The 27,691-nt window shown below is 39.3% G+C and overlaps 1 protein-coding gene across 4 annotated transcripts in view; it reads right to left on the bottom strand.

The window, feature by feature from the left end:
• LOC139740903 (3'-5' exoribonuclease HELZ2-like) overlaps positions 1–27,691 on the bottom strand; it is a 71,898-nt gene that overhangs the window by 11,980 nt on the left and 32,227 nt on the right. For all 4 annotated transcript variants that reach the window (XM_071651523.1, XM_071651662.1, XM_071651734.1 and 1 more), the window contains 16 exons: positions 27,428–27,629; positions 26,557–26,697; positions 25,911–26,112; positions 24,163–24,325; positions 21,681–21,833; positions 20,627–20,969; positions 18,217–18,326; positions 17,100–17,333; positions 15,492–15,673; positions 14,596–14,852; positions 12,811–13,200; positions 8,479–8,554; positions 3,515–7,562; positions 2,406–2,509; positions 1,159–1,308; positions 526–660 (listed from right to left, as the gene is read on the bottom strand). In XM_071651523.1, coding sequence (XP_071507624.1) covers positions 526–660; positions 1,159–1,308; positions 2,406–2,509; positions 3,515–7,562; positions 8,479–8,554; positions 12,811–13,200; positions 14,596–14,852; positions 15,492–15,673; positions 17,100–17,333; positions 18,217–18,326; positions 20,627–20,969; positions 21,681–21,833; positions 24,163–24,325; positions 25,911–26,112; positions 26,557–26,697; positions 27,428–27,629 — 6,890 coding nt within the window. The remainder of the gene's footprint in view (positions 1–525; positions 661–1,158; positions 1,309–2,405; positions 2,510–3,514; positions 7,563–8,478; positions 8,555–12,810; positions 13,201–14,595; positions 14,853–15,491; positions 15,674–17,099; positions 17,334–18,216; positions 18,327–20,626; positions 20,970–21,680; positions 21,834–24,162; positions 24,326–25,910; positions 26,113–26,556; positions 26,698–27,427; positions 27,630–27,691) is intronic.

The raw sequence follows: 27,691 nt of genomic DNA, 5'->3' as shown, positions 1-27,691 counted from the left end.
ACGGACGGACGGACGGACGGACGGACGGACGACCGACGAAAACATAATGCCTCCGGCCACTTTGTTGGCGGAGGCATAAAAAGTGAAAATTATTTTTGGCCTACTTTTTGTGGGCTTTGAGATGGGTGATCACATATTTGCATTCACTTGCATTTTAGTAATAGACTGAAAACACTATACCCTCTATGGACAGATTCTGCAGTGGTAATGTCAAACAGCTAGTCACATACAGTGTAGATAGGTATCAGTATAGGCATTTTGCAACACGCCCCACAACACAAGTGTGACTGTCTGCAAATAGGAGGGGGGGTGGGGATAAAAATCATTTAAAGTACCAGAAATATTGCATGAATGTCCTTTGCTTGATGTTATATCAAACCACACGTACAGGAACTTTGGAAACATTCAATACATCTAATGATGAGTAAATCATGTCAGAGTGATATCAGCTTCAAATTGCTGAACAACTGCACAAAGTGAGATTGACAGACTCAGAAATACAGATGAAAACGAATATGGACGTACTAGCCACAACATCCACAGACTTGTTCGAGGGCCCACAGTAGAGCACTTGAGGTCGTTGGTCACCTGTCTGCAGCTGTGAGTTGATGCAGGAGAAGAAGTATGCAAGGTAGGCCCCCGTCACTGTTTTGCCGGTTCCTGTGAAGACACAGCATTACTTTACGGTGGCAGGATTTACAATGAGTGCTTTAATCAATGGGTGGACGACTTGGGGTTTGAAATCTGAGGGCAACCTATGAGCATGATATGTCTAATTGAAGACAAGTGATGCATGGAAAGCTATCAGATCACTGAGAAGAGGGGTAGAGAAACAGCTGATGTAAAATTCAAAACAAGTTTTAATATTGTTGTGTAATATGACAGTCAGTTGGAAGTAAAAAACAAAAAATGATGTCATATGATATGTTGGCCACTTCATTTTAAGAGAGCTGGTATCAGAGATGCCACATGCGAAACATATCTACAGTCATGGAGCAATCTATTACATCTTCCTATGAGGATTTATACACAGTTATCACTTCTACAAAAGCAGTTTTTTTTTTTTTTTCAGGCAAATGCCGAGTCAAGCAAAAGTTTTGTGGCACACTCTAGTGTCAATGAACAATCAGACTTGCAGAAGTCCTTTATGCCACTTACCTGGTGGTCCTTGAATGACAGAGAAGGTGCTTCGCAAGGCTTCTTTCACTGCCTCCTGCTGAGATTGATTCAATGGCTTCAGGCTTGTATCTGGTACCCGAAGGTTCTGTATGCCTTTGGCCAGGTTTAGAAGCTTTGCTGTTGTGGTGGCTTAAGAATGAAACAGATCAGAGCATCAAGATAAGCATGACAAACTGTTATCTTACTGATCAGAATTGAAGAAGTGCAAAGCACTGCTTAAAATAATAATAATTTTAAAAATATGTAAAGTCAATATGTCTTTTTCTACCCAAACAGTTGCAATGTGTAATCAGTTTATACTGAAAATCAGATCCATGCACATTGACTTGTGCATGCACACTGCATAATGTGCACCCACCTAAATACAGCCAAGATCTTGTGTATACATAGGGATCCAATCCTTGCTATCCAAGGGTCTAGCCATATAACCAGACAGATGTGCATATAACCCAATGCACAGGCTAATGCTGCGTTTACACCAAGTTTTCGGCAGTCATGGCAGTCACGTTTCAAACCACAGTGGGCAAACCGGGATGGATGTGAGACAATGCTGGGGGACGGGATGGGTAAACGTGACAGGCCATGATTGCCAGGGATGCTGTGTCAAATTTTTAAACTGTCAAAAGATTTACCACTGCAGTCCACTGCTAATGAGAAGCCTCATAGGTCGCACCAAAATGGGGTGAACTTAACAAAATGTGACAGCACGTCACAGGGCTTAAATAAAAGTTGGGTGGTCCGTACTGGGACGCGACGGAAAATAATAGTGTAGTATAGCCTGACCAGATGCTGTACAAACAAGGTTTGATAGCTGTATACCACATGTTCACCAGAGTGAGAACTGGAACAAACAAGACTAGAATAAAGAGAGAAAAAATACAAGAGAACATCTCATCTATCAATGCCGCACTACTTTTCAGACAAACGGGGCTGCCGTGTCCCCTGGGAACATGGTGTTAATGTACATAGTATCATAATGGTTACTATGAAGAAAGAATCACAAACTATTTTCTTTATAATTCCACAATCAATTGTAATCTACTACGCTTGCTGACTAGTCTTATTTCATGACACACATGACTTTGATACTTGATCTCTATCTATCACCACCATTACCACTCTGAAAAGTTCTGAACTTTCAAAAGTAGCATGGTCAGCTATGCTGTAATACTTTAAGATAAAGCAAACTGAATTTTCAACATATAAAAGGAATACTCAAAACTCACTTCTGTCGATGCCATGTATGGCAGGCTTATGAGGTCTCTGTAATGCGATGTCTTTGACTAGTTGCGGTGCTTTGGACAGGGCAACTATTGCTTGTTCCAGACGTCTATGGAAAGAGCAGGGAAAAAATAGAAAAAATATGTGAATGGTTCTCACAGTAATAAAATAATACAAAATAATTAAGTAACGTGTGCCCAAGCATACAATGTACCTTGCAAGAGCCATACCATTAAATCAAAATGAATAGTTTATGAACTCCAAACTCTGCATCAGAGGCCTGGAATTTAATTCCCACCCAATGCTTACATCCTAGAACAATATGTTTTGACCCATCATGTCCCTCTCACCCAGGTGTATAAATGGTTACCTGGCAACGTTAGGGTAATAATAATGGCAGGAACTTTGGTAGAGCATTGGCAGCACTGAAGAGGTTACCCTGGATAAACAAGACCTTATTATCACTAGGATTCACACAACAGTTTTCCCTTCTGTTAATCAATGTGTCAGCTCTCACTTAGGTTGTAACTGGTTACTGCAGGGGAGAGTTATGACCAAGACAAATAAAACAGTCTTGTGGTTAAGGTAAATTTTAACATGTAGTGACTGTAAGCATTACCTAAGCATATGAACTCTAAGGCACAATACCATGAAGTTTGCAAAAGTGCACTCTTGACCTCAAATTCTGAGTTTGTCTGGGAGTAAAGGTTGTAAACATACATGTACTTGTAACACAGGAGTCTTTCAACCAAAATTTAATCCATGGCTTTTATGACCTTTAACCATAAAATATGATGTCAGAAAGCAAACATTACATGAAGGTTCTTTGAGAACATCCCTGATCAAAAGACGGCAGATGGATGGGGATGAATGGAAGAACACTACTATGGTCTCTTAGTCCCTAAGTTGGTAAGTTAAATACTGTTGTCATGTGTATGATTTTTGGAACATAATTGATACACAACTATGGCATGATATTGCAGGTGTGCACCATAAGAATTTTCTACTATTGCATCACAATCAACAAATGCAATAATGTCATTCAAATATGCAGACAATACCAGAAAAACGCAGAGACAGTATTACATGGATAGAGCTCAGGGTAGCCTCTCACCTGTCTGGCTCAGGTTTCAGAATCATTTCCACAGAGCTGGCCAAGTGTCTTTTGTCATCAAGGAGATCCTCAGGAAAAGGTGCTGATGACTGGTGGATGACAAATTCTACAGGAAGCCTCAATGGAACATCTTCTTCTTCGGCAACGTTATGTTGTTCCCTATTACGCCTCGACTTCTCCTTCTTAATTCCGCAAATCTCATTCACTTGCGCAGGATCTGTCTTCTCCAAGCAGCAGTGGGCAACAATTGTTTGTTTGCTCCATGCATCTCTGTTGAAGGGGCCAATGCTACCCTTGTTCTTGTCGTACTGACTGATTGCAAGCTGGGATTTCACCCTGACTTTGCGGTCGATGCAGACACACAGGTAGTGATATTCATTATTCAACACACGGTATTTGACGAAAATGCGAATGCTATGCTTCTCAAGGAAGTCCTCAGATAACTCAAAATAGCCAGATATTTTGCCCTGGTTTTCTTTCCATTTGATTGGCACATTCTGAAGGATGACTGTGTCATCATTGCCAATGGAGCTGTTGGCAGTCACCATAGACAGCATCTCTTGCCACTTGTTTTGATAGCTTGTGATGGACTTCTCCCTGCCTGGAATATCCCGAGCTATTCTGGCAAAGCAGGTAACAGGTGAAGAACGATGCTCAGTACAGAAACCAACCTTTGGGCTTATGTGGAAGAGCTGAATCTGAGGTACCAGCAAACCTTTGAGCACCTTGGAGTTCATCTGGAGCTTACAAACATCGCCTGCCTTATACGTCCTCTCAAAAGATACCATCTCAAGGACCTGTGTGTCTGATCTATCGTCTTGGGTACTGCTGCTAAAGGGATTGGCATCACGTCGTCCATTGGCATCTGCAGTCTGAATAGCAGTGACAATACCATCATTATTTCCTTCCTTGATAGCTTGGATAATAGCGTGCCAATTTTCTGCAGGGATACTGACGACAGGAGAAGAATACTCTATCTTTGCTGGAGATACTGCAATCCTTCTCCTAGTGGTATCATACATCCTCGTCTTCCACTTCAGTTTCACACCCTCAGACTCTACTTCTGGCTTCTCTGCAGGTTTCAGATGGCTGAAAGCAACAGCCCTATGTCCACTCAGTACATAGCTGCGATATGGCAAGTACATCATCATTGACATCTCATTAAAGCCCTCTATGAAGGAACTTGTCTGCAGAGGAGCTTCTTTGAGCTTCAGAGCCAGCTTAAGTGACAAGGTCTCCTTGCTGAATCGCTTGGATCTGGCGTTCTGACTATTGCAGTGGTGTGTGATGTCTGCCATTTCTCTTGGCGAGTATGGGCTTTGGCTACCTTCTATTGCAGCAGCAAGCATTCTGTGCACAATTATGTCCATGTAACGTCGAATTGGTGACGTAAAGTGGCAGTATGCTTTTCGCTTCAAGGAGTAGTGTGATCTCTTATCAGTCCCTTGTTGGCTGGTTGTGTCAATGTACTCAGCAGACTCCATGATGCGGTGGTAATAAGACAATGCAAGTGCATGGTGTGGATGGTTGCTGTCTTGCAGTACCAGATTGATAATGTTCTCCACATCCATGGGGCCTTCAGTCTCTTGCATAAGTCGATGCACTTCTCTCCACACTTCGACAGCAACAGCCATTGGATTATCCTGACATTCAATAGCAGTGTCAACTTCACTGCGATCAGCATGCATTGAGAGAAGGACACTGTTGGCTATTGCTTTATGAAAACGGCCCTTCCATGCCTCTACCTGCTCCTGAGATGGTGCTAGCTGTCTTCTGAGAGGAGTACACTCAGGAAAGTTTTCAAGAATTTTCTTTGCAACACTTTCATTTGCCAACAGCATTAATTCCTCAATCAGGCTGTGGGCATGAGGATGACACACTGCTCCACCTCCATCATCTTCACATTGGTATATCCTCCAGCCATCCTCAAGACGGTGGCTTCGACACTGTTGAGCAAGCCTATGTAGGCATCTTATCTGTGCTTCCACTTCACAGCCTTGATGACTGCTTCCCTGAATGATTCTCTCAGTCTCTTCGTAGGTCAGTTTCCGGATTGATTTAATCACAGATCTAAAGAACTGTGGAACTGCAACCATTTGTCCATCCTGGTCCAATACAAATCGGACTGTAAATGCTAATCTATCATGACCTGGGAGCAAGCTGCAGAGCCTTGTGCTCAGCTCTGTTGGCAGCATGTGGAAACAGTTCACGGGAAAAGGATGGTAGAAGGATGTGCCACGCTCATATGCTTCCTTATCAAGAGCACTATCCTTGGTGATGAAGTACGACACGTCAGCGATGTGCACATCAATTTGGTATCTATTTCCAGGAAGCTGGATTATACTGATAGCATCATCCAAATCCTTGGAGCCAGGAGGATCAATGGTGAAGACTTTTTGGGCACGCAGATCTTGTCTAGACATGAGCTCATCCTTTGGAATGGTCCAGTCTTTTGGATATTCTCTTTGAACTTGCGTATATTCCTCTCTAATTCCATGTACAAGTTTCAAGATGTGCAGGCCACTACGCTGTGTATCTCCAGGTAACAACTCCTCAGTGACAATTCCAAAGGGATACGGGGTACGTTTGGCCCAATGCAAGTACTGAACAACAAAGAGTTTTTGAGCTCTTTCATAGTAAGCAACTCTCACTTCACGTGAAGATGTAAAGTCCTCTCTTTCTTTTGCATCTTCTCTTACAGCCATGTAGACTGTTACTTTTGCCTCACTGCACTGTCCACTTCTAGGATTTGGTTTCCCAACTAAGAACAGTTTTGGACATGAGCGATCAACTGGCACCATGATATTGACATTGTGAGGATCCAAGTAGCACACCAATTTCCGACCTTTAAGGTCCCCGTTGCGTTCAACAATACCTGTCACTTTTCCATAGATCATCTTGTCTTCTTCAATGTTGGCTTCATCATCATATTCCTCATCCTCAATATCCTCCATGACCTCCACTACTACTTTGTCTGTGTTTAAAGCCTGGCCCCGTCGCCTCATACTGGTGATAGAAATGACATCCCCAGATTGTCTGTCGTGTGGAATGGCAATCATACGCCCAGTTACCTCATGGATGAAGGTACAGACCTTGTATTTCTCAGGGTATTTGACCGTCAGTTCTAAAAGTTGCTCTACAGATCCCTCATGTAAATCATCATGTTGACCAGTGTCATTCTCATCATCAGATGCGTACGCATCTTCACACCTTGTCCTGGGAGCTTGTCTTCTTTGATTTCTTCGCAGAAGAGCAACATGTCCATGCCTCTCAACCATACGTAGATTATTCAAATGATACTCCCTGCCTCGGTCACCAGCTGCCACTGGGGTTTCTTGTGCATGTGCAGGGCATGGTTCCTGCAGTGATGTCTGTGGCATGTCTGGCATTCCCTCCCGTTCTTGGAGACCAGTATCATCAAGATCATCTATGGATTCAAGTTCATAAGGTCTGCTTCTCCTTTGCTCAGCTCTCTCATCTTCTAGCATCTGCTCTCTCAGATCTTGAAGCCATTCCTGTCCCCTCAGCTCTTCAGCGTCAACGTCCGGTTTATCACGCAGTGTGCCAGTGTCCTTACTTCCTTGGCGACAACCAGGAACTGCAACAGCACGAGTCACAGATATTGCAGCAGCTCCTCTGTTATGTGAAACATAATGCTGACTAGATTTGTAAGTCTTGGACCGAGGATTAAAGGGACGTGCCTTCGGATTCAGTAAGTGTTTAGCTGCATCAATTTGCCTTGTGATTTCCGCAAAAGTGAGGTCATTGGGCAAAAGGCCTTCCTTGTCCTCACATGTCTTGATGTACCTCGTCCATGTTTTCTGGCACTCTCCGACTGAACACAGCGCCACTGGATCTCCAATTACAACAATCAGGGACTTGGCACGTGTGAAAGCTGTGTTCAAGAGTCCTCGGTCAGAGAGAAAACCATACCAGTATCTGTTTCTGACAGGTCCCCTACCACCCTGGCGTATGGCAGTGATGTCAATATTGTTCAGAGTAGACCTTGTGCGAACCGTACTGATGAACACTGCACGATACTGTTTTCCTACGGGGAGAAAAAAGGGAATACACAAATATCAAGAAATAGATCAGTTGCATCCACATCATATTATAGGCCATGAAACTGCTTACACAGAAACAACAGATCTAAGTTACACTCCCTCCATTCAGAACCACCTGCATACATCATCAATCTTCTCTCCTTAAATGATTTTTTTTTTAATTTACTTCTATGCATCTTACCATGTCACTTTCCCATCGCACAATCCTAGCCGACTTTTTTGAGCGGGAAAAATATGTTTTGAGCCAAGGTCAGTGACTTTTGACCTTTACCCCATCATTTCACCCAAATCATTCATTTCATCATTCCAATAATAATTACTGCAAATAATTGGCCAAAGTTATGGCTGGGATGACATTTGTCATCAAAGTTTACTGATCTTAGGTTACTGACATTTCACATCTGTCATTTCATCCCAATTGTTAAATAACTCTTATAATTCCTATCTTTCCCAGTACACATGCATATAACATAATGACTGGTCATTCAGTTCTAAAATTATAGCTGGGAAATGGCATTCACAAATATAGTGATGTTACCTTTGATGGTAATATTTAACCTCTCACTACTATCTTTTCATGTAAGAATTGTATCCAATGTCGCCAAACATATTGCAACCATCTTCAAGGATGGATACCGTACATAATCATACAATACTTGACACACCGATAGAGAATTAGCAAACACATTAGCAACAAATTTAATGAAAAGCATTTGACACACATTTATATTTGATACTATGAACATTATTTTGAAGTAACCACTGAATACCACTGCCAAAATTTATTGACATTCAAAAGGGTCTCCATGTTTGGTAATTTTTGGTTGATTTGGGGCATGAATCTCCTCTGTAGTGTAGTCTCTCTTGACTTGAGATGAGCTACCAATGACATCACTATACCTTGCACATTCTGCACTGTCTCCACTGTCACTGCATGTAGGCCACGCTTCTTCATCTCAGATCTAATCAATTGCACCTAGTGGTAAAAAGGAGTTACAAAACAACTTTCACAATTTTCTATAATGCATCTATTAACCCTAACTTACCTGGGCTATTTAGCGAGCTTGAATTCCTGGGAGGGGGGGGGGGGGGGGAGGGGGGGGGGAGGGGGGGCAATTATGGCCCCCCCTTCAGATCTCGGCCATTGATCGCGCGATCGCCGCAAAATTTTGCATGAATATAAAGCCGGATGTAAACTTTCAAAAAATTTGCATCTTCTATTTTAAATGAATTAATTATGCAAATATATGCAAAAACCTCATTTTCGTCTGTAATTGGCTTATAAAAGCTTATGGAACGCTGATTTTTGGTGTAAATATTCGTAGTGACATTCCAAACATTTGTGCATACAAAAAAATTCAGTATCGAAATTAATTTCTTATGTTTTTTATCATTTTATGAATATTTTATGTATTTCGTTGTTTTTTCAAACTTTTGCTTTTGTTGTTTTTTCAGCAGAATTTGTCATACACATTTTTGAAGCATAATTATACTAAAATAAATTGATTTCAGCCATTAGAATTAAAAATATGAATCTTTATATGAATTTATTGAAAAAACACAATTTGTATTGACTTTGTACACAAAATCACATATTTGAGCAATTTTGGGGTTGACAAAAATTTTTGAAGGGGCGTGGCTTCGGAATGGTATGCCCGGGCATGACAAATTTGGTCTCAAAAGTTGCGTGAGACTTGAAAGTAAAAAGTCAGTGAGCGGCGCAGTCAAAAAATTTTGCGCGCCGGAATGGTCGCGGAATTTGTCGAGGGGGGGGGCCATTATGCCCCCAGGTAAGTTAGGGTTAACACAACTAAAAGCTCAGAGCAGTTTCACTTGAATCAGACACAAAAAGCGAGCTTTAGAATTTCAAAGTCTAGCATATTTTCATGAATATTGATAGTGGTCACAATGACATGATCAAATTAGATGAGGCAATATTTTCATCGCCCATTAAAAAGTCTCCTACGGACCTGCATATCAACATAATAAACTAGCAGCTCTCCATTGTTTTACCCTCGTGGCACTCTAAGTGAAGCAAACTTATTAAAACATCTTGAGATTTAGAGATTTCTACAGGCCCCTTTGGCAGCATCCTTCTGCTATGGGGTATTTGGGGCCCCATCCATGGGGGACCATCATTTGTACGAACAGCAATCCTCTCCCCCAGTGATGATTCCTGCTTGTTCGGATGAAATAAAGAAAATTAGCCATAATTTAAGGGTATTCGGGCCTCACAAGGGTATTTGGGCCTCACCCCAGTGGATCCTATGGGGCACTATGTTTCCCTCTTCTCCCCCCCCCCCCTCCCCCCAATTCATATTTCCTTCTAAGTTTGGTCAAAATCCAGCCATCTGTTTTCAAGAAGGTTAAATTCTAAAAATGTTTAGGCATAACAGATGTCTGATTGCAATAGCCCACTTGAGCATTTCTTCTCAGGTAAGCTCAAAAAGCCCTCTGAGAGAGCAGACCTCCACCAAGCGGCACATTTCTACCCATAAAAACAGGCTGAAAATTGCCCATTTTCCCTACAGCCGCATTCACACATACAAAACAGTAGAGATAATGATCAAGATCCCAATCATGAGATTAATTGCAGCGAATCCCAAAGAGGCCTTGTGATTATCTAGTACCTCATCAGCTTCCTGCATGCTGCGCAGTGCCTCAAGCAGAGCATGTGCCTTTAGTGTGCATTTGCAAACCTCAAATATGTGCAGCTTTAACTCCCAAGATTTTTTTTATTTGCCAAAGGATTAAAAAGTCCTTCAAAAATTCGTACAAATTTCTGAATTACTACCAAAATTTAATCATCTGTTCCTTGTGTCATTACCAAGTTTTCCTGCAAGTTTTATTAAGATCCACTCAAAACTTTTTGAGTTATTTTGCACACAGACAAACAAAGAAACACTGAAAAAAATAACCTCCCTAGGTATTAAAAGAGAGAGAGACAAACACAAAAAGTTTCATTTTTTACATCAGATTACTGCAAAGTTGACTGTAAATTTACTATTTCTGACACGAAATGGAAAGTTGAAGATAGTGGTTTACAGTGTAGGGCAGTACAGTATCTGATATAACACACACTGTCCAGTTTACTATGAGACATGCACTCTATTGTAGCCTACATGAATTACATTGCAGGCCATGGTCAAGGAGGGGAAGGGGACACTAATCCATGGGTAAACAAAATGAGTCATGGGCAGTGCTTGGCAGAAACTCTTTGTTCTATTGTTTCCAGACCCAAGCTACCCCATCACTGGAAATAGTTCCAAGTTTAGAAGTAGCAAGGTGCAAAATGAATATAGTCCTTTATTTGAAGAACAGATATTTAACAATATCTGATGTCCATCTAGACCATTGGTGGTTTATACAATCATTACTTGTTGAGGGCAAGATGGTTATTATAAATATGCGTGATGCACATAAGGTATGGGTAATTTTGATACAGATTGCATGGCACCTCGATATCGAATTTGGAGTAAAGTGATGAGACTCTCAGTGTAGAAGTCTTTGTTAAAGTTTTACCATGTGCTCATTGCTGTCCTGAACTTTGGAGGAGCTGGATGCAGTTTGTGAGTGCAGGAGGAACTTTTGTAAGTTGTCAACATTTTACAACTTTCTTACTTACTGATTTGATGCAGTAATTTTCATTCACTACACTGTTGTACTCTTGTCTAATGATTCATTGATAATTTATGTTAAAACTGATTTGTCTGGGTTGGTAACTCCTGCAATTTAGTCAGAACAGAAGTTAGAAGACAGTCCACCAAGCTATTCTCTATTACATGTAAGATGGTTCTTAGTAATAGTATGTATATATATATACAATATGAGAGATATACAGAGCTGGCGATTTAATCATATAATCACGAGTTATATGGTCAGCTGGAATACAGAATTTCTGACTATATTACTTAGTTACTGTGTCATATAGGGTTGCTTGCATTTTGGAAGAAGAATCTGACTTGATTCTATCTTATTTGGTTGTTTGATATTCCAGCTATGACAGTTAACCAGATTTATAATTCTGTGCGTTAAGATTATGATTTGTTTGAATCTGTGGCAGCAATATATTCATTGGAATATATTGTATGTATGGTTTTGTGCACTTTGAGCCATTGATTTAACGGATATTGCATAACCCAAATTGCGAAAGGTTTTACAAATTAATGATTGCTTGGTCAGACTGCACATTTAATTTTATGTACATGACTATAGATCGTTGAGGGCGCACTAGACGTGCATGAACAAAATGGCGGCGCCCATGAACAAAATGGCGGCGCCCATGTGCAGTACATATACCATAGATACGAAGACAGTGTGTAACATGTACAGTATAAGCTATTTAGAGGGAACGACTGTGATTTTATACTTTATTGTTCTTGATATACAGTTGGTTCCCTGGTTTTGTGTCAGTGCATTGGGTTGTATGGTTTATAATAGCATAGCTGAGAGTTTATATCGAATTTGTTTTTCTATCACTGTATAATAGATTTACACGATTCATTTTTGGTATTTAGGGCCTATGTGTATAGCTTAGTATGTATTCAGTGTTTTGAGGCATGGTGCACGTGTTATAATCACATTGTATATAATTTGGAATATATGGTTATATGCTTACTATTATTCCAATCTTATATCAGGATGTTCGCACGAGTATGGTATTCCTGCCGACTGATGTCCACTCATGTGATTCAGGACAGTAATCACAGACCTGGGGGTTGTTGTTTGGGTATGACATCAGTGATGTCAGAATAAAGTTAGCAATAACAACATTCTGAGTGCTGATACTCATTCATTTGAGTCCGAACCCTAAGATTGTTACACAATCTACACACTGGTGACCAACATCACCTCACGACATTGCTATCACTCTTTTATGCAAACATGTGAAACTTAAATTTCAATAACTTCCACTGACATAAATGTTAATGCCATAACATATGCAGTGTGATGCTTGTTTTCTTTTATCTCTGCTGACTCATTTTTTACCCCTTCTGTTTTTTCTTCGGGGAAAGGGGGAGTTTAAACTCCTTTCGTTAAGGATACTCCTGGCAAAAAGTGAATGGCCAATGTACTTGAGTGGGAGGCAAATTACAGGTGCACTATGTGTACGTACAAAACACAGAAATTTGGCTTAACATTTAATCTTAATTCTACTTCATGTTTACCTACTGACACTAACAGGAGAGGTAATGCATGATGTTCAGATGTCTTAAATCCAGTAGAACTCACCTGAGGGAAGTACGGGGACAAGACCACTATTTCACTCTGCTTTGGCTTTCCCCACTGTTCATCTGGCCAGAACTGTATGAGTGATGCCACTTTCTCCACAACCTCTCGTGCCTCCTCCAGATTTATGTAGGACGACTCGACCAGTGTGTCAACTCCCTTCACTTCCACAAAGTTGAGTGGGTAGAGGTTGGGGTGTTCCTCCCCCTCCTGATACCGTGACTTCAGCGTCATACCATAGTGGACCTTCAGGAAGTCCAAGATGGCCTGGCAGCTGCGATAGTTGTCATGGAGGAGGCAACTTGCCTGGCATTTGTTCTGCTTGTCAAACTTGTAGAGGCGTTGCAGCAGAGACATGTCAAACTTGGCATCCAGTGCATGGAATGAGTGCACCTAACATTCAAAGAGAATTGACAGGAAGAATTATTGTGGAAATTGAAATAACTGGATAAACAGACAGACTAACAAACAAGACTTATGAGTCCCTTTCTTTCATGTCTGGACCACTGGAACCAAATGTAAACTTCACTTCTGAAACATCTCACTCCAAATGAAACAAAAAGGCTCATAAATAAACTTTAACTTGGCACCTACAACTGTAGTCCTACATAATCTTATGTGCCGACACAAATAACTGCAGTTACTTAAAGAGTTTTGAACATCCGGTGGAACTACAAACAGTCTTGATAAGTATGGACATATTTTGCTGGGACTTCAGGAACCCTGCATGGCACCGAGGGTCACATTGCTGCAACATTGCAATAGACGTCTGACTTGTCACTGTCCATTATGATCTCATGCACACTGACAAGTTGGACTTGCTTGTACAAGGTTTACAATGCATGTTACTCAACCATACTCATACACTCTTCACACAAATCAACAAATCACACACAAAAGAACAAAATTTTGATGTATCTTAACATTACAGAGCTTTCAAGACTCTATCAAAATTTGATTTTGGAATGAAATTTCATGCTAGGACACTTCTACAAGGCAGGCGACAAATTATTGTTTGTGTGGTTAATGTAACATTTCTGATTTATCTCAATCTTAGATGATCACTGACTGAGGACTGACATTAACCTATCACCCTTTTTATTCCCAGCAATTAATCATTGACTTAATCTCTCCCCTTCTTGCCAGATAATATCATCAGTTGACATATTCATCAAGAATGACATTTTAAAACAAGGTACACTGACCTTTGACCTTAATCATTCACCTATCACTACAGTCTTGTTCATGCAAATCAGTGTAGATTCATTGCTATACTGTCCATCAAATTACCTTTTGTAATGACTGGACACTCCTAGCTGCTGTGGTAATGACAGGAAATGGCAATTTATGGCAAAGCATAATGACTTTGACCTTTCAGCACTAGCTGTATTGCACAATCATTTCTACTCTTTCTACCAAACCAAATTACCATATGTAAACATTCGATAAGGCCAAGGCAAAGGTAGCTGTGAAGAAAGGGAAAGTAGTCATCTCAAAGGCTTATGATAATAGTCTGGCTGCTTCATTCTCTTCCAAACTCTGCATTAAATAAACTTTCCACTCATTAACAGACATGCATAGTCCCCACCAAGCAGATGGCTAGCAAGGCTCCTCACAAGCAATTGGCTTCAATGGCTGCTGCCAACAGTACAATAGCCTCCCCCCCCCCCCCACAACCCAAAAAATATAATGCTTCTAGCACTCTTTGGAGCAGATCAAGGCATAAAAATATGCAGGAATTTGACTTCTGAATGAAAGAGAATAGTCATGCTGTTCTGTGGTCCTAACCATTGGATTTGTTTGCTTGGGATCACCAGCGAGGACCACACACGTTGTCTCTGTCGCCAGACCAAGTGGGATGATCGCTTCAGGTTCCAAGACTTGACCAGCTTCATCAATCACAATGTGGGTGAAGTAACCACGGAGGGTAGGCGTCTTGGCCAGGTGCACTGCCATGGTGAGCGTGGCCAGGACAATGTTTGGTGGTTTTGGTCTGGTGTTTGGTGGTCCTGTCTGTGCATCATCTTTGCTGCCACGCATCCACTCTATGGACACAAACATGCAGAACATTTATGCACTTTGCACAAGAAATCTTCAAAGATCACAATGCTTTCTATGGCACAATGTTAACACCACCTACAAGCTGTACATCATGAAGACAGATTTGCTATGCAGCCAAACTTTGAAACGTCACAAGGCAATGACTTGATCTCCTTGACAGGTGATCAAGCTGTTCAAAAGATAACACCTGAACATTTGCAGTGATGAAGGCTTCCTCTTCTTTGAGGTCTAAATATATATTTGAATTGAATTGAATTGAAAGGGTATCTTATTGATTAATATCCATTGCAGCCCACAGGCTGACTTGCAGACATTTTACAGAAATAAGCACAATTACTATTTAAGATATTTATATCACTATAAAATATTTCTACACCTGTTTCAATGCAATTCTTTTCCTTTCCCCATTACCTAGGCAAACGGTAGGCATTGCAATTACAACACAACAATCTTGCAAGACTGCCTCATTTTATTAAAAAGGCCCTTTCTTACCATTTCCTATTTGTGTAGAGTCATTTACTAAAGGGTATGTGAACACAAAGTATCATCATTTCAAGCGCTATAAATTAACCCCATGCTCACTTACAATGCATCTATCATTCAATAACTACACCCTGCCTTACCTAGAAGCTCTTCATCTGTTGGGACATGAAAGCCTTCAGCATCCACAGGGCAGTATTTCCTGACCACTTCTGGTACAGCGGCAATTCTGCGCTCAGCTGCATAGATTCGCAACATCCGCACAGCATCCCCTCGCTCTTGACAGAAGCTGTCCAGGTAGGTCGAGATATACCAGTCAGCAGCACTGTCAGCACGAAAATAATGACATTGTTTAACATGTATCAAACAACCACACAGAAGAATTCCATGATTTTGAAGAATCAAACTTCTTTCTTGAGGCTATAAAAAAGCTCTGCCAATATGCATTTGATATATATGGCACATAAAATGTTAATGCAGTAAATCAAAGTGATTGGAACAACACATCTCTACCAAAATACAAGAATTACAGAATTACAGCATATAAGATTATGTAACTTGTAAGTTTAACCATTCATACACTTTGCCATTTAAACAAATGTGTCACTCTTGTCTCAACAAACTTTGCAACATTCTTTCAACTATTTTTCCTATATCTAATTTTAGGAACTCTTAATGGTGCAATGGTGTCATTTTGCTTACAGTTTCAGTTTCTTGTAGTTATAATATTGTGACTGCTTGACAAATGTAGAACTGATATCTAGAACTTCAACAATAGCTACCTATGAGTCAAGTACATAAAGACTGATACATGCCAACGAAACTATTCTGTACTTTCTAGTTTTCATCTAATATTGCATAATTAACCATAAGAAGAACACCATTTAGTGCACTCTGCACGGATCAAAAACTCTGTATCATTAAGCAACCATTCTGGGAATATCACTACAGAATAAAACTGTAATGAGTGAAAAATACAAAATGAAAATTGATACAAGATTCAAATCCTCTAGGAATAAACAAAAATATTTCAAAAAGTAAATGTCCTCTCCAAAGTCTCTTTTACATTGAATCTATTATTCTCGTCACCTTCAAAAAACATCTAAAAACCCACTTGTTCCGTTAATATCAATAATCCACTGGTAAAGCGCATTTGAACATGTATATTTATGGAAAATATGCTATATAAATGTATTATTATTATTATTATTATTATTATTATTATTATTATTATTATTATTATTATTATTATTATCATTACCATTATTATTATTATTATTATCATTATCATTATTATTATTATTATTATTTTTATTATTATTATTATTATTATTATTATTATTATTATTATTATTATTATTATCATTATTATTATCATTATTATTATTACTACTACTACTACTACTACTACTACTACTACTATCATTATTATTATTATTGTTATTATTTTGGGAATTACAGGATGTCAGATCTGATCCCCTTTTCAACTAATTACAACCCAAATTGATTTTATCTCAATGAAGCTAGGAGCATCAACAATATCCCCTGTACAAAACCTAAATGCGAAATTTCATTGTGACAGTAGAGTGCTACTATCGTACTAGCTCATGTGGGGAAATCTTGATGTGCAGAATTACATCTCCCCCTCCCCCTTTTTTTTTTTTGGGGGGGGGGAGGGGGAGATAGTTGGTTTGCCTTCATTTCTCCAACAACCAACAATACATTGATTGAAAGTACAGTAAAAGACACACCTATTTGAGCGGGTGCAGATCAAGATTCTGGCTTGGGGGCACTGGTCCACAGTTCTCTGAACTGCCAGGGCCAAGGTGTGGGTCTTCCCTGTCCCAAATGGTCCTAGGATCATGGTGGGACCTTGGTGGGGCCCAGGGGTGTGTGTGGTTCCTGCTGCACAAATGTAGCGGACAGCCTTCTTCTGCCTCTTGTTTAACATCACATCGCACATCTCCTCTTCGAGCTCCAGAAACCTGCTCAATGAAGTGGGAAAGGTATCATCACAAAAAAAAACAAAAAAACATGATGACATACACTATCAACCGATATCAGTTGATTTCTAGCAGTGATGCGGACAACACCTTAAGTACACTGTGCTTTTTCCTCATCAATTAGATAAGAGCAACTTTCAGTGTGACCCACCTCCACACTTGCTTCTGTAATCATTGCTCATGATGAGGATTTCTCAATGAATATTTGCGTTGTAAACTGTTAGTAGTTTTGGGAAGTCATTTTCTGTGATAAGAATCATAACTGCAAACAATCAGAAACATGCATCTATAATGTCACATGCCATCAGTACTGTCAGTAAGCAAATGCCTCTCAAACATTTCCCTTTTCCTTCCATCCTTGCCAAAACCAAAACAAATTTTTTTTTTTTCAACTCAAGAAATACTGGCATAACTGTTGCTGCCTCAATAGTGCATAATTTCACATGTGAACAACAAACCACATATGTTTCTATACTCTTTCCCCATAATACACCATTTATTTGTAAAAATGCAGACATGCATAAACATGGTCAAAATGAAGGGATTTGGTAGAGCAACTCTGTGACTGTGTCAAACACAAAGCTGTCTCACATGCTTTTTTTCTCCCGTTCTTGAGATGAAGTACGATTTCAAACAGACACACATTGGAAATCTGTGTTTGTTTTCTTGAACACAGATTAACTAACAATTCATTAACAGAATACAACGGCTAAGAAATGCCAGGATATATCTTACAGTGATGAAAAGTGAATTAATCTAAAGGTAAAATCACCAACTAAGATAATCTAGCTCAATGATCTTGACAGCAAAACTGCTAAACATGTTGCACGAAGGATTTTGGGAGTAATGTAGGACTTATGGTTACCTTGCAGGTTGGTTTGGAGGTGGTAGGACCGTGTCCATACATCTCAAGTTATCCACTGCATAATGACAGGTCAAGAACCAGTGTCTGTTGACTGAGAACTGCATAGTGACCTGTAAGCAGATATCAGTAGGAATAGAGACAGATGACTGGGCAGCCATTCCTACTACATGGGTATCTAGGCACAACGCTGTGTATCTGTGATACTGGTAACAGAGAGGGTGATCACATCTTTAATGTTATGCCCTCAGTAGCTCTGCCCCAAAGTCCCCTTTTGACAATGAACTGTACCATCAAATGTCTCTGAATTCCCCACCCCTTACCCTAAAGATTCTTTCTAAATATGTGACCCTGCATCACAAAACAAACAAAAAGTCGCCAGACATGAATCTTTAGTTATGACCATATTCTGAAAGAGCAGACTTTAAGCTTTAAAATGATGTATAACTCAAATCAAATGGACTCTCCTAACCTACCTAAATATTGGAAAGAAAGCACAAACTCAGGGCAAGTGTGAACTGAGAAAAGAGGCTCTGAAGTACAGTGTCTATTCAAGCGCTTAAACTATACCAAGCCGTGCTGGCTGTGCGATGAATGGGACAAAAAACATTAAGTAAACCACCCCAGTAGCAACAATGAAGGGATTATCAAATTAAACTGAAATTAAGCATGCCTCATTAATGCATTCTGTCCATGATAAATGCCAACTTCAAAGCAGTAGCACTGTCCTTTCAAAAGTTATTAGAGTTGAAAATGAAGAGTGTGTACAAGGTTTTTTTTTCAGAAATGTAAAAGAGACTCTAAAGACACACCTAATCATACTATTCTACCAAAAACATTCGAGATAAACTGCTTAAAAACACACTTTCCCGCCTGTTTTATGATCCCGAATTTCAGCATAATGTAAAAGAAGACTTGCTCTTTCAGAAAATATGAAAAAGTCAAGGTCGGCTAGGTTGACCCATTTCACTTATTTTCAGTCCTCACGCAAAATCAGTGTGTGCGACTTTTTGTTCGTTTTGTGATGCACGGTCACATATGATCAGACTGCACAGTGAGGAAAGTAGGACGGACAGAATGATATTTCCTCAGAAAGATAAAGTGGGGCCATCCCTGAACCGCCACAAGCATCTCATATATTTTTCCTGTACAAGTCTCTGCACACAAAATCACTACAGTGACTATTTGATCTGTAATAGATTTCTTTCTTTTGTCTTGCAATTTACCATTGTTGTGGATCTTTGGTGCATCACTTTGGCTCCTTGCTTGTGGGCTTGAACAATGGACACATGTAAAAGTTATCAAATTCTAAGTTTGTATATTGCGACTTGGAAGGGTGAAGCCTTTCAAGAAGGGCTAAATCTCATCCTGAAGGGTTTTTTGTTATGTTTTGTTCTGTTTTGTACTTTAAAAAAAAAAAAAAAAAACATGATTAAAATGTTCATGACAACAAATTGTCCCTTGGCAACATGTTATTCCTTTGGGCCCACTTGAAAAACATTTTATCACTTAACCCGTTGAGGACGGTCTGATTTTGCTACAGCACGCATTTCCCATAGACACCTGCCTGAGTATACTCTGGAATCATCCTCAACGCGTTAAGACTCTTTTAAAAATGATTTCTGACAACTTTGGATAAAATCTTATCTGATGATGAAACTGTTCAATTTGCTCATGGAACACATTCCAACATAAAACCTCATTGAGTGCCAAATTGAGCCATCGATTCTGCTGTCATTGACAGCTTCAATATTTTACCTCTTGAAGTATGCAAAGATAATAAAATCAGGTTGTACCAATTCTGAACCAAGAGATCTTTGGAATATACAAAGACTCTGGCCTTGGGGGCATACATGGAACCAGTTGGAGTCACCTGTACATTTTGAAAAAGTATGTAACCCCTGCCCTTATGAACGATTACTGCCAAGTTTAATCATTCTGATCCTACATTATAGAGAAGGTGAAAAGGTAAATATGTTTATGGAAAAAACATGATCAACAACAGTTAATGGACAAAGAATTACTGCAGCCATTCACCAAAACCTACAGCAAAGGTGAGCGATAATTTGTTTTTGAGAATGATAAAAAATAATACAATGAATATCAAGTAGCTTGGAGTCCTCTTGAAATGTTCCATCTAATCATGTCTCCGAATGGCATGACGTATAAGAATCATATATATCAAATTAATCAAGTGCACACTACCTCTAAGTAAACCATCGAGATGTTTCCATTTCTGTTTTCTTAAAAATGAAATATCCATTCCACTGAGGAAATGCTATATCAGTTTGATCACATGTGGTTATTTCTTTACCATGTGGGCTGTCACTTTTAAGCTGCAACAGCTCATTCTCTGGAACAGTTAGACACCACTCTATGCATCTCAATTTTTTTAAGCCATTCCTTGTCATACCTGCACTTTGGCTGGTGGCTTCCCTTTCAGCACGGCCTCTAGTCTCCAGTCCTGCACAAGGCGTGGGCTAAGACTGACAGTGACTGAGTTGGATGAGCCTTCCTTTGACAGGATGGGGGCCTCATAAACTGTGGTCAGTTCTTCATCTCTGTACACACCCTGACTGTTGCACTTCAGAAGGACAGCTTCAACATAGCTCTGGAAGATTCGTGAGGGCTGTGAGTCATTGAACAGTGGCTGACTGAGTTTAATTGTTCCATAGAGTTCCCCTGCCTGGGCGAAGAGGGTGTTCCTGGAAAGCTGTACTGTTTGCATAATCTCCATGTCTGTCACCGCTTTGTATCTGTACCAAGAACAATTTCCAACGACAAATACGACCTTCATATGTAGCATAAGGTAAATGGCAGATCTAGTTTCTTCCTCACTTATCACACAGAGAACATCTTTCATCTCCATCCCCATTCTCTTCACATTTTGGAATTGGCCTGCTGATAACATGAGTAACTAGAAATATCTCTATGGCAACTGGTAATGTACATTGTAAATGTAACTGTAGCACTTTATCTTGACCTTTGACCTCATGACCCAAAACTTCCCAGTGAATCATTGTCAGAAAATAAAATAATTGAAATGAGATAAAAAGAGGAATTTAACATTTTCAATTGATCTTTGACCTTGTGCCCCAAACTTTCCACACAGAATCTTTATATGGTTTAACACAAATATGCACAAAGTTTCATGAAAAAAAAAAAATTGGTTTCAAACATTGCTGAGATATAGGGGATATTGTGAAAGTCAAAAATTTCACCCTTAACCTAGACCTTTGAGGTCAAGCACGTGCATCCATAAGGTGATAAGTACAGCTTCATCCACTCACACACATGCATGCCAAGTTCCATTTGGACACCTCAAATGGATCTTAAGTTATGTGGACCACAAAGTCAATTACGGACGAATGGACAGCCAGAAAACATACATGCATGTCTCTGATGAAACTTTGTGGCAGAGGCTTAACAATCATCCGCATCGAGAGATGTGAGCATTCCATACTTGCCTTGAGAGACTCTCCATGCATTCTCTTTCTTCCAGCTCGAGCATCCTGTGCATGAAAACCTTGTAGTTTTCTCTGTTTAGGCGAAGCACATCCAGGTCACCATCTCGTGACTGTAGCTCTGATGCTGCTGGGCTGGGATACTTCTCCATCAACCTGGCGGAACACAAGCTTATGTGAGCGTATGCACATGCTTAAGGGTATATTCAGGTACGAGTTGTATATTCCTGTTGTAAAATGTATATATGAGACTAAAAACTGCTCTTTTCCCCCTATCTTTCATTGTATTTACATGCAAAACATGCCTATTCATTGCCTGTTTTGACATCGAATACAATACCCTTTGGCAATACCATCCCAATTTTGGGTAATTGTGCCCTGCACATGCCAAAAGGGGACACCAACATTAATTCATACCAAGTTTAATTTCCTCCTGCTTTGATGTTTACTAAAGTCCAGACACAGCTTTTAAAAAGAAGATATAAAAATGCTTACTACAGTACATGTAGTTCGCTGGGCCATTTGGGCCTCACTCTAGGGGCCCCCTCTTTGATCTTGGGCATTTCCATCACTTGTGTAAAATAATTATGATTCCCTCCCCTTCAATCCACAGATGATTCATTCCAAATTTAGCCCATATTCAACTCTCTGGTTCTCGAAAGGAAGCTAAAACTGTTACAAATGAGAAAATAAATTATTTTGCAGTACCTGTAATTTGGGCTCTGAATTATGGGTCCCCTGGGGAACCACTAACATTTATACAAAATGGCAAGTTTGGTCAACAGCCAGAGACCAGTGTATTAAACAAAAAATGATAAAGATTACGCACAGCACACAAGGGATGACGCATGATGTATGACATGCAACAGACACCAGACAGTGAGTGATCATAACAGCTCCTTTCAGTCATTTGGATCAGGGGCCCATTTCATGAAGACATCAAATAAAAGTCTTTACTCAAAGGTATGGTATAGTTTTGATACCTCAGTCATTTCAAAACCAAAATCATTAGATAAACTTTGAATTCCTCTAAGAATTGCATACTTTGCAATATTTCCTAAAAAAGAGGCATCTAACATTATCTCACAAATAGTTAAAGTCTGAATCCCCCATCTTGACCAACCTACATCCTTTTAAATCTCAGAATGGCCAAAGCTATGAGACACTTTCAAAGGGAAGTAAAATCCATTTCATGACATCCCTCACAAGTGCATCTTATGAGCAAAAATGTCTCTTATGTGACTTTAACTTTTAATAACAAAACGGACCTCCTGGTGAGCTTCCTAGAAAAGGGATTGTGTCATCACCTTACCAATCTCCAAATAGTTTTGTAACGAAAAATATGGAAAGCATTTTGGAGTTGATAATTTAGAATGTACAACACCTTCCCCCACAAAAGACATTAGTTCTTTGAACAGTTACAACTCTACAATCATTTGATGCAATGTGTCATTTTTTCCCATTGATTTCATTATTAGAAAGGAAATTAGTGAAGATTTCTGTGCATGTTAATGCGAAACATGGAGAGTGATGACATAATCGCTTGATCCCATTTGCACACATAATTGTTACCAATGCCGTTGTAAAAGTGAAATTTTCAGTCAAAATAGCAACCTTTTACTTTGTACTTTGACCTCTTCCACTCAAAGCATACAAATGTCTACTGTTTTTATCCTTCCTATGTGTACCACATCACATCATGTTATTAAGTTGATGGCTGGATAGCCCAAGTTTAATGACCTTGCATCTTTGACAGTTGTATCCAAAATCTAATCACTGCATCTACAATTTATGTAACATACAATTCATACTTGGTCCCACTAGCAAAACAAACTAGAGAAGCACTCTGAAAGCACAGACCTCCGCCAAGTATACAGCTCATTTCCACCACTGGTCTTGTTTTTCCATAGAGATATCAGTGATTTTCACCCATACGGACTTATAGCATTGTGTGCCGAAAGTCGCCCGATTTCCAAATATACAGTAGGAACCTTTTGTTACGTCAAAAACCCTCAGCTGCGCGGCGCGCGTTACCTTGGCAAAAACTAGAGCACGCACTTTAGTGCGTGCATGCAAACCTCAAATACGTGCAGCTTGAACTCCCTAGTTCATTGACCCTACCTGCCAAAATGTCAAAACTCCTCTTTAAATTCCCCAAAAATTCTCGGATCACTACCAAACTTTAATCATCTGTTACTTGTATCATTCTAAAACTTTCCTGCTAGTTGCATCCGAATCCGTTAACCACTTTTTGAGTTATTTTGCACATAGACAAACTAACAAACAAAAAACAAACAAACAAACCAATGGTAACGAAAACATAGCCTCCTCCCGCAGAGGTAACAAACAAACCAAAGAAAAACACCACAGAATTTTCTTCAAATTGTGAGAACTACATCTAGGATCTTGGGCACATGAATAGTTGGGACAGACGACTCAAAAATGCCTCCGGCACCCTTTGAGTGGAAACCAAATACATCCTTACCCCTTGGTCCAGGAATCTGGGGGAGCACTCCTAATGATGTTGCAGTTGGTTTCACTCCATAGTTCACTAACTGCCACTTCTTGGTGAATAAACTCTAGCTGCTTGAGCTCAGTTTCAGTTCCCATGTTCACAGAAAGCTTGACAACAAGGCAGGGTCTCTCATCTGTATACAATCATGGAAAGAGGCCTGTCAGTATTTTGCACACCATCTACATCTGGTAGTGGATGGAATACCTACAACTGTGACTTCCACAATATGGGAGGTGCTACAATGGGAATGCTTAATGTTCTAAAGCACAATTGTAGCATTTTAATGAGCATTTCTCTTACTCAGAGGTAAACATCCATTCTATTAAATCCTTTGACACTGTAGTAGAATTCTGTCTACTTGATATATCTGTCAGGGGCTGCAACCACATGCTAAGTTCAGGATCAGCAACAAATCTCCATCCATCAATATCATAATGATCTGACACAGATAACCTGTGCAAGTTTGTCTCCCTAGAAAATGCCATGATTTATTAGCTCTTCATACACTGAAAGTCCTCTGCAAATATTCTCTCTTGAAGACACATACCGGTAATTCATTTCAATGAATTTCAAAGGAACGTCTCTTCATATTCTCATGAATAGAGGTAAATCACACATAGTAAACAGTAAGTCTCTTTGTTTCTTCTTCACTCAACTGGAGAAAAAGTGACAAATATTATGGAATTTAGGAGCTCCACATCTGTCCTCAAATACTGATACAAATTCAGAAATTACACAAGGTGATTAAAGTGATTGCTTGAAATGTCTCCTATAGGCCAGAACATTTCTGCTCATTATATTTGCTCAGTTGGTATGATTCTAAAAGGAACAAAGTGCCTTATCCATGGCATCAATTTATTCAACAGTCAAAACAACTTATCAATTAATACATTTTGAGGCAAAGGGATTACATTTCTTAATCCATAACCAACAAACTTTTTGTTTCATTGACTACACAATGCAAATTTCTAGGCCATGAATATCATTGCCACATTTAATTTGAACATCAATGTGATTGCCAAAAATTTCTCTTTTCTATGAAAGCATGTAATAACATAAACTAAGATTTATAACTTTCATATGCAACCGCCCAGCTCAAAACCCACATATTAGTCAGAGATTCAGATTTTCTGTAAAGGACCAAAATAGTCATTTACGTTGACCACCTCAAATGTTTAAGTTTGTCTTGCCAGGGAGAGTAATCTTTTCTCTACATACTGTCAAAACTTGGCAGCATGAATAATTTTTTTTTTTTTTTTGGACATGGTGATGCTTTCATTGTGAAATGTACAAAATGTTTTCACTGATATTTCCAGATAGCCTGTCTAAGTGACCTTTATCTTTGGATCCTTTTTTTCTCCCATTTCTGTGAAGTGCACATCTTAACCCTCTCTTAATTCAGTCACTTTTTCAATGGGTGGGACGGTCCTCTTTTAACAAGTATATCATTTTATCAAAGCTGCAGCTTACTCTTTTAAACTGAGTAGAAAAGTGGAAATCTATTTTGGCCAAATTTTTGTGGTTTTTGAGCTGGGTGGTCACATTTATTCTTTTCCTGATTGAAAACTTTGCGATGTTTGAATTATTATCATTTTAATTAGTAACCTTGAACATGGAGTAAAGGTTCTCCTTAAAAAAAAAGAATTTTAAAATTGATAGGAGAACAGTAATTAAACAACATGAATAGAAAATTTCTCACAGAAACCTATGAGACTTACCAAAGTCAAAGACAAGCCACTGGCAAAACAGGCCACAGCGTGATGATGAGAAGATAACATTCAGTTGGTAATCCTGGGAATTTGTTTCCTTTTTCAGCAGAATGCCAGGACAGCTCTGTGGCTGGTTCTCATACTCTGGGTCTGAGAGGAAGAACTGTGAACGATGCTGGTCGTACAGCAGTCCGACTCGTTTCAGCCGTTTCTGCTTAGTGTGATCAAATGATCATGAAAGATAAACATTCATGAGGATTCAACGCATTTGCTCATTCTGTTTTTTTTTTTTTGTAGCTTACACACATGCTGCACATGATGTTGGAAATATAAAAATGGCTGAGATATAACAGAGGAGCAGCTGCTGTCAAAAGGGGAGATCAATGCACAACAATTATTCTGTACCAAACCACATGAATCAAATTTTGTGGGTTGTCATATTCATGGTCAGTCAAATCATATCACACCTGACCTGCAAGAACACAGCAATTTTTATGACACTCCAAGAGATATACGCCCACTCTTATCTACACACACACACACACACACAAAAGAAAAGCCAAAAGGGGCGAGGAAAAGTAATAAATATGAAATCTAATATTAAATCAAATTTTGAATGGACAAAGGCAAATTATAAGTCAGGCATTGTCGTCACCTCAGGAGCATGAAGGATGATATCCCATCGTATTTCTTTTTGGTGCCGAGTCTTCAAACTGTTCTCCTCTTCTGGTATGACACATGTCTGGTTGAAGTTATTGTTTACTTCTAACTCCATGCCATACATATCCTCAGTCACCTGATTATCACAGAGCAGTTAAAAGGTATCACAGAGTATGAGTGTGCAATCAAGTCAATCTTAAATACGTATGCTTGGTGATGGTATGAGTTCTCAATGAAATTAAAACTTCTGATGCTTAGAAAAGCAAGTCATGCTTTACAAAGTTCTACAAATGAAGAATATTCTCATGATTTATCATAAATCCAGGATGATGACTAACACATAGGATATGATTTGCACCTTTTTTTAATGATTTCCTCCAAATATCACTTGATTACATCCCCTTGATATGGACAACTAAAACAAACTGTTCTATCACAAATGAACTTCAATCTCAAGCTCTTTAAATTTCCACTGATAGAGCTGTGCTAAAATATGAAAAATAACCTCAATGAAATATACATCATATCACACGGAGTCTCAATATGAGTTTTGAAAATTTACAGTGGGCAACTTCACAATAACGTTTCACATGAATCTGTCTAATATACGCAGATATGTAAATCAAACTGTACTGAAACAAAAGCAATAGTTGTGCACGTAATTCACCATCTACCCTCAAGAAGTTATGTAAGACTTCTAAAAATCTAACATGGCTTCTCATGAGCATCTTTGAGCAGCCATCTTTAAATAGTCATGTGACTCTGATTACAGTTTCTTATTCCAAAGGTTCGTTATTCTGATGGTACATTTATCTGAAAATGAATAAAGGCTCATTACTTTGAGATTATAAAATGCCTGGACTTACTGCATTCTCTTCATCTATTTGAATGTCATGTGCAAGGTCATCCAGCCATGAAAAGAGCTTCATCTCATGAGCCTTGTCAAGTTTCATGATCAGATAGTCATGGCGTTCCCGCCATTCATCCAGTTCCTCTACACTGTGAGCAAACTTGCAGTCATTGTTGTCGCCATCTGTTCCAGAGAACTCACACTGACCCGTTTCATTTCTGGAAAGATATAGCATTTGTATGATGTAGCATTTATGTCTGAATCTGTTGGTTTCCTCATA

Source organism: Diadema antillarum, unplaced genomic scaffold, assembly GCF_040938485.1.
Source record: "Diadema antillarum isolate AM-2024a unplaced genomic scaffold, OU_Dant_1.0 scf00000003, whole genome shotgun sequence".
NCBI classification, from domain to species: Eukaryota; Metazoa; Echinodermata; class Echinoidea; order Diadematoida; family Diadematidae; genus Diadema; species Diadema antillarum.
This window is presented reverse-complemented; position numbering and strand designations above follow the sequence as displayed.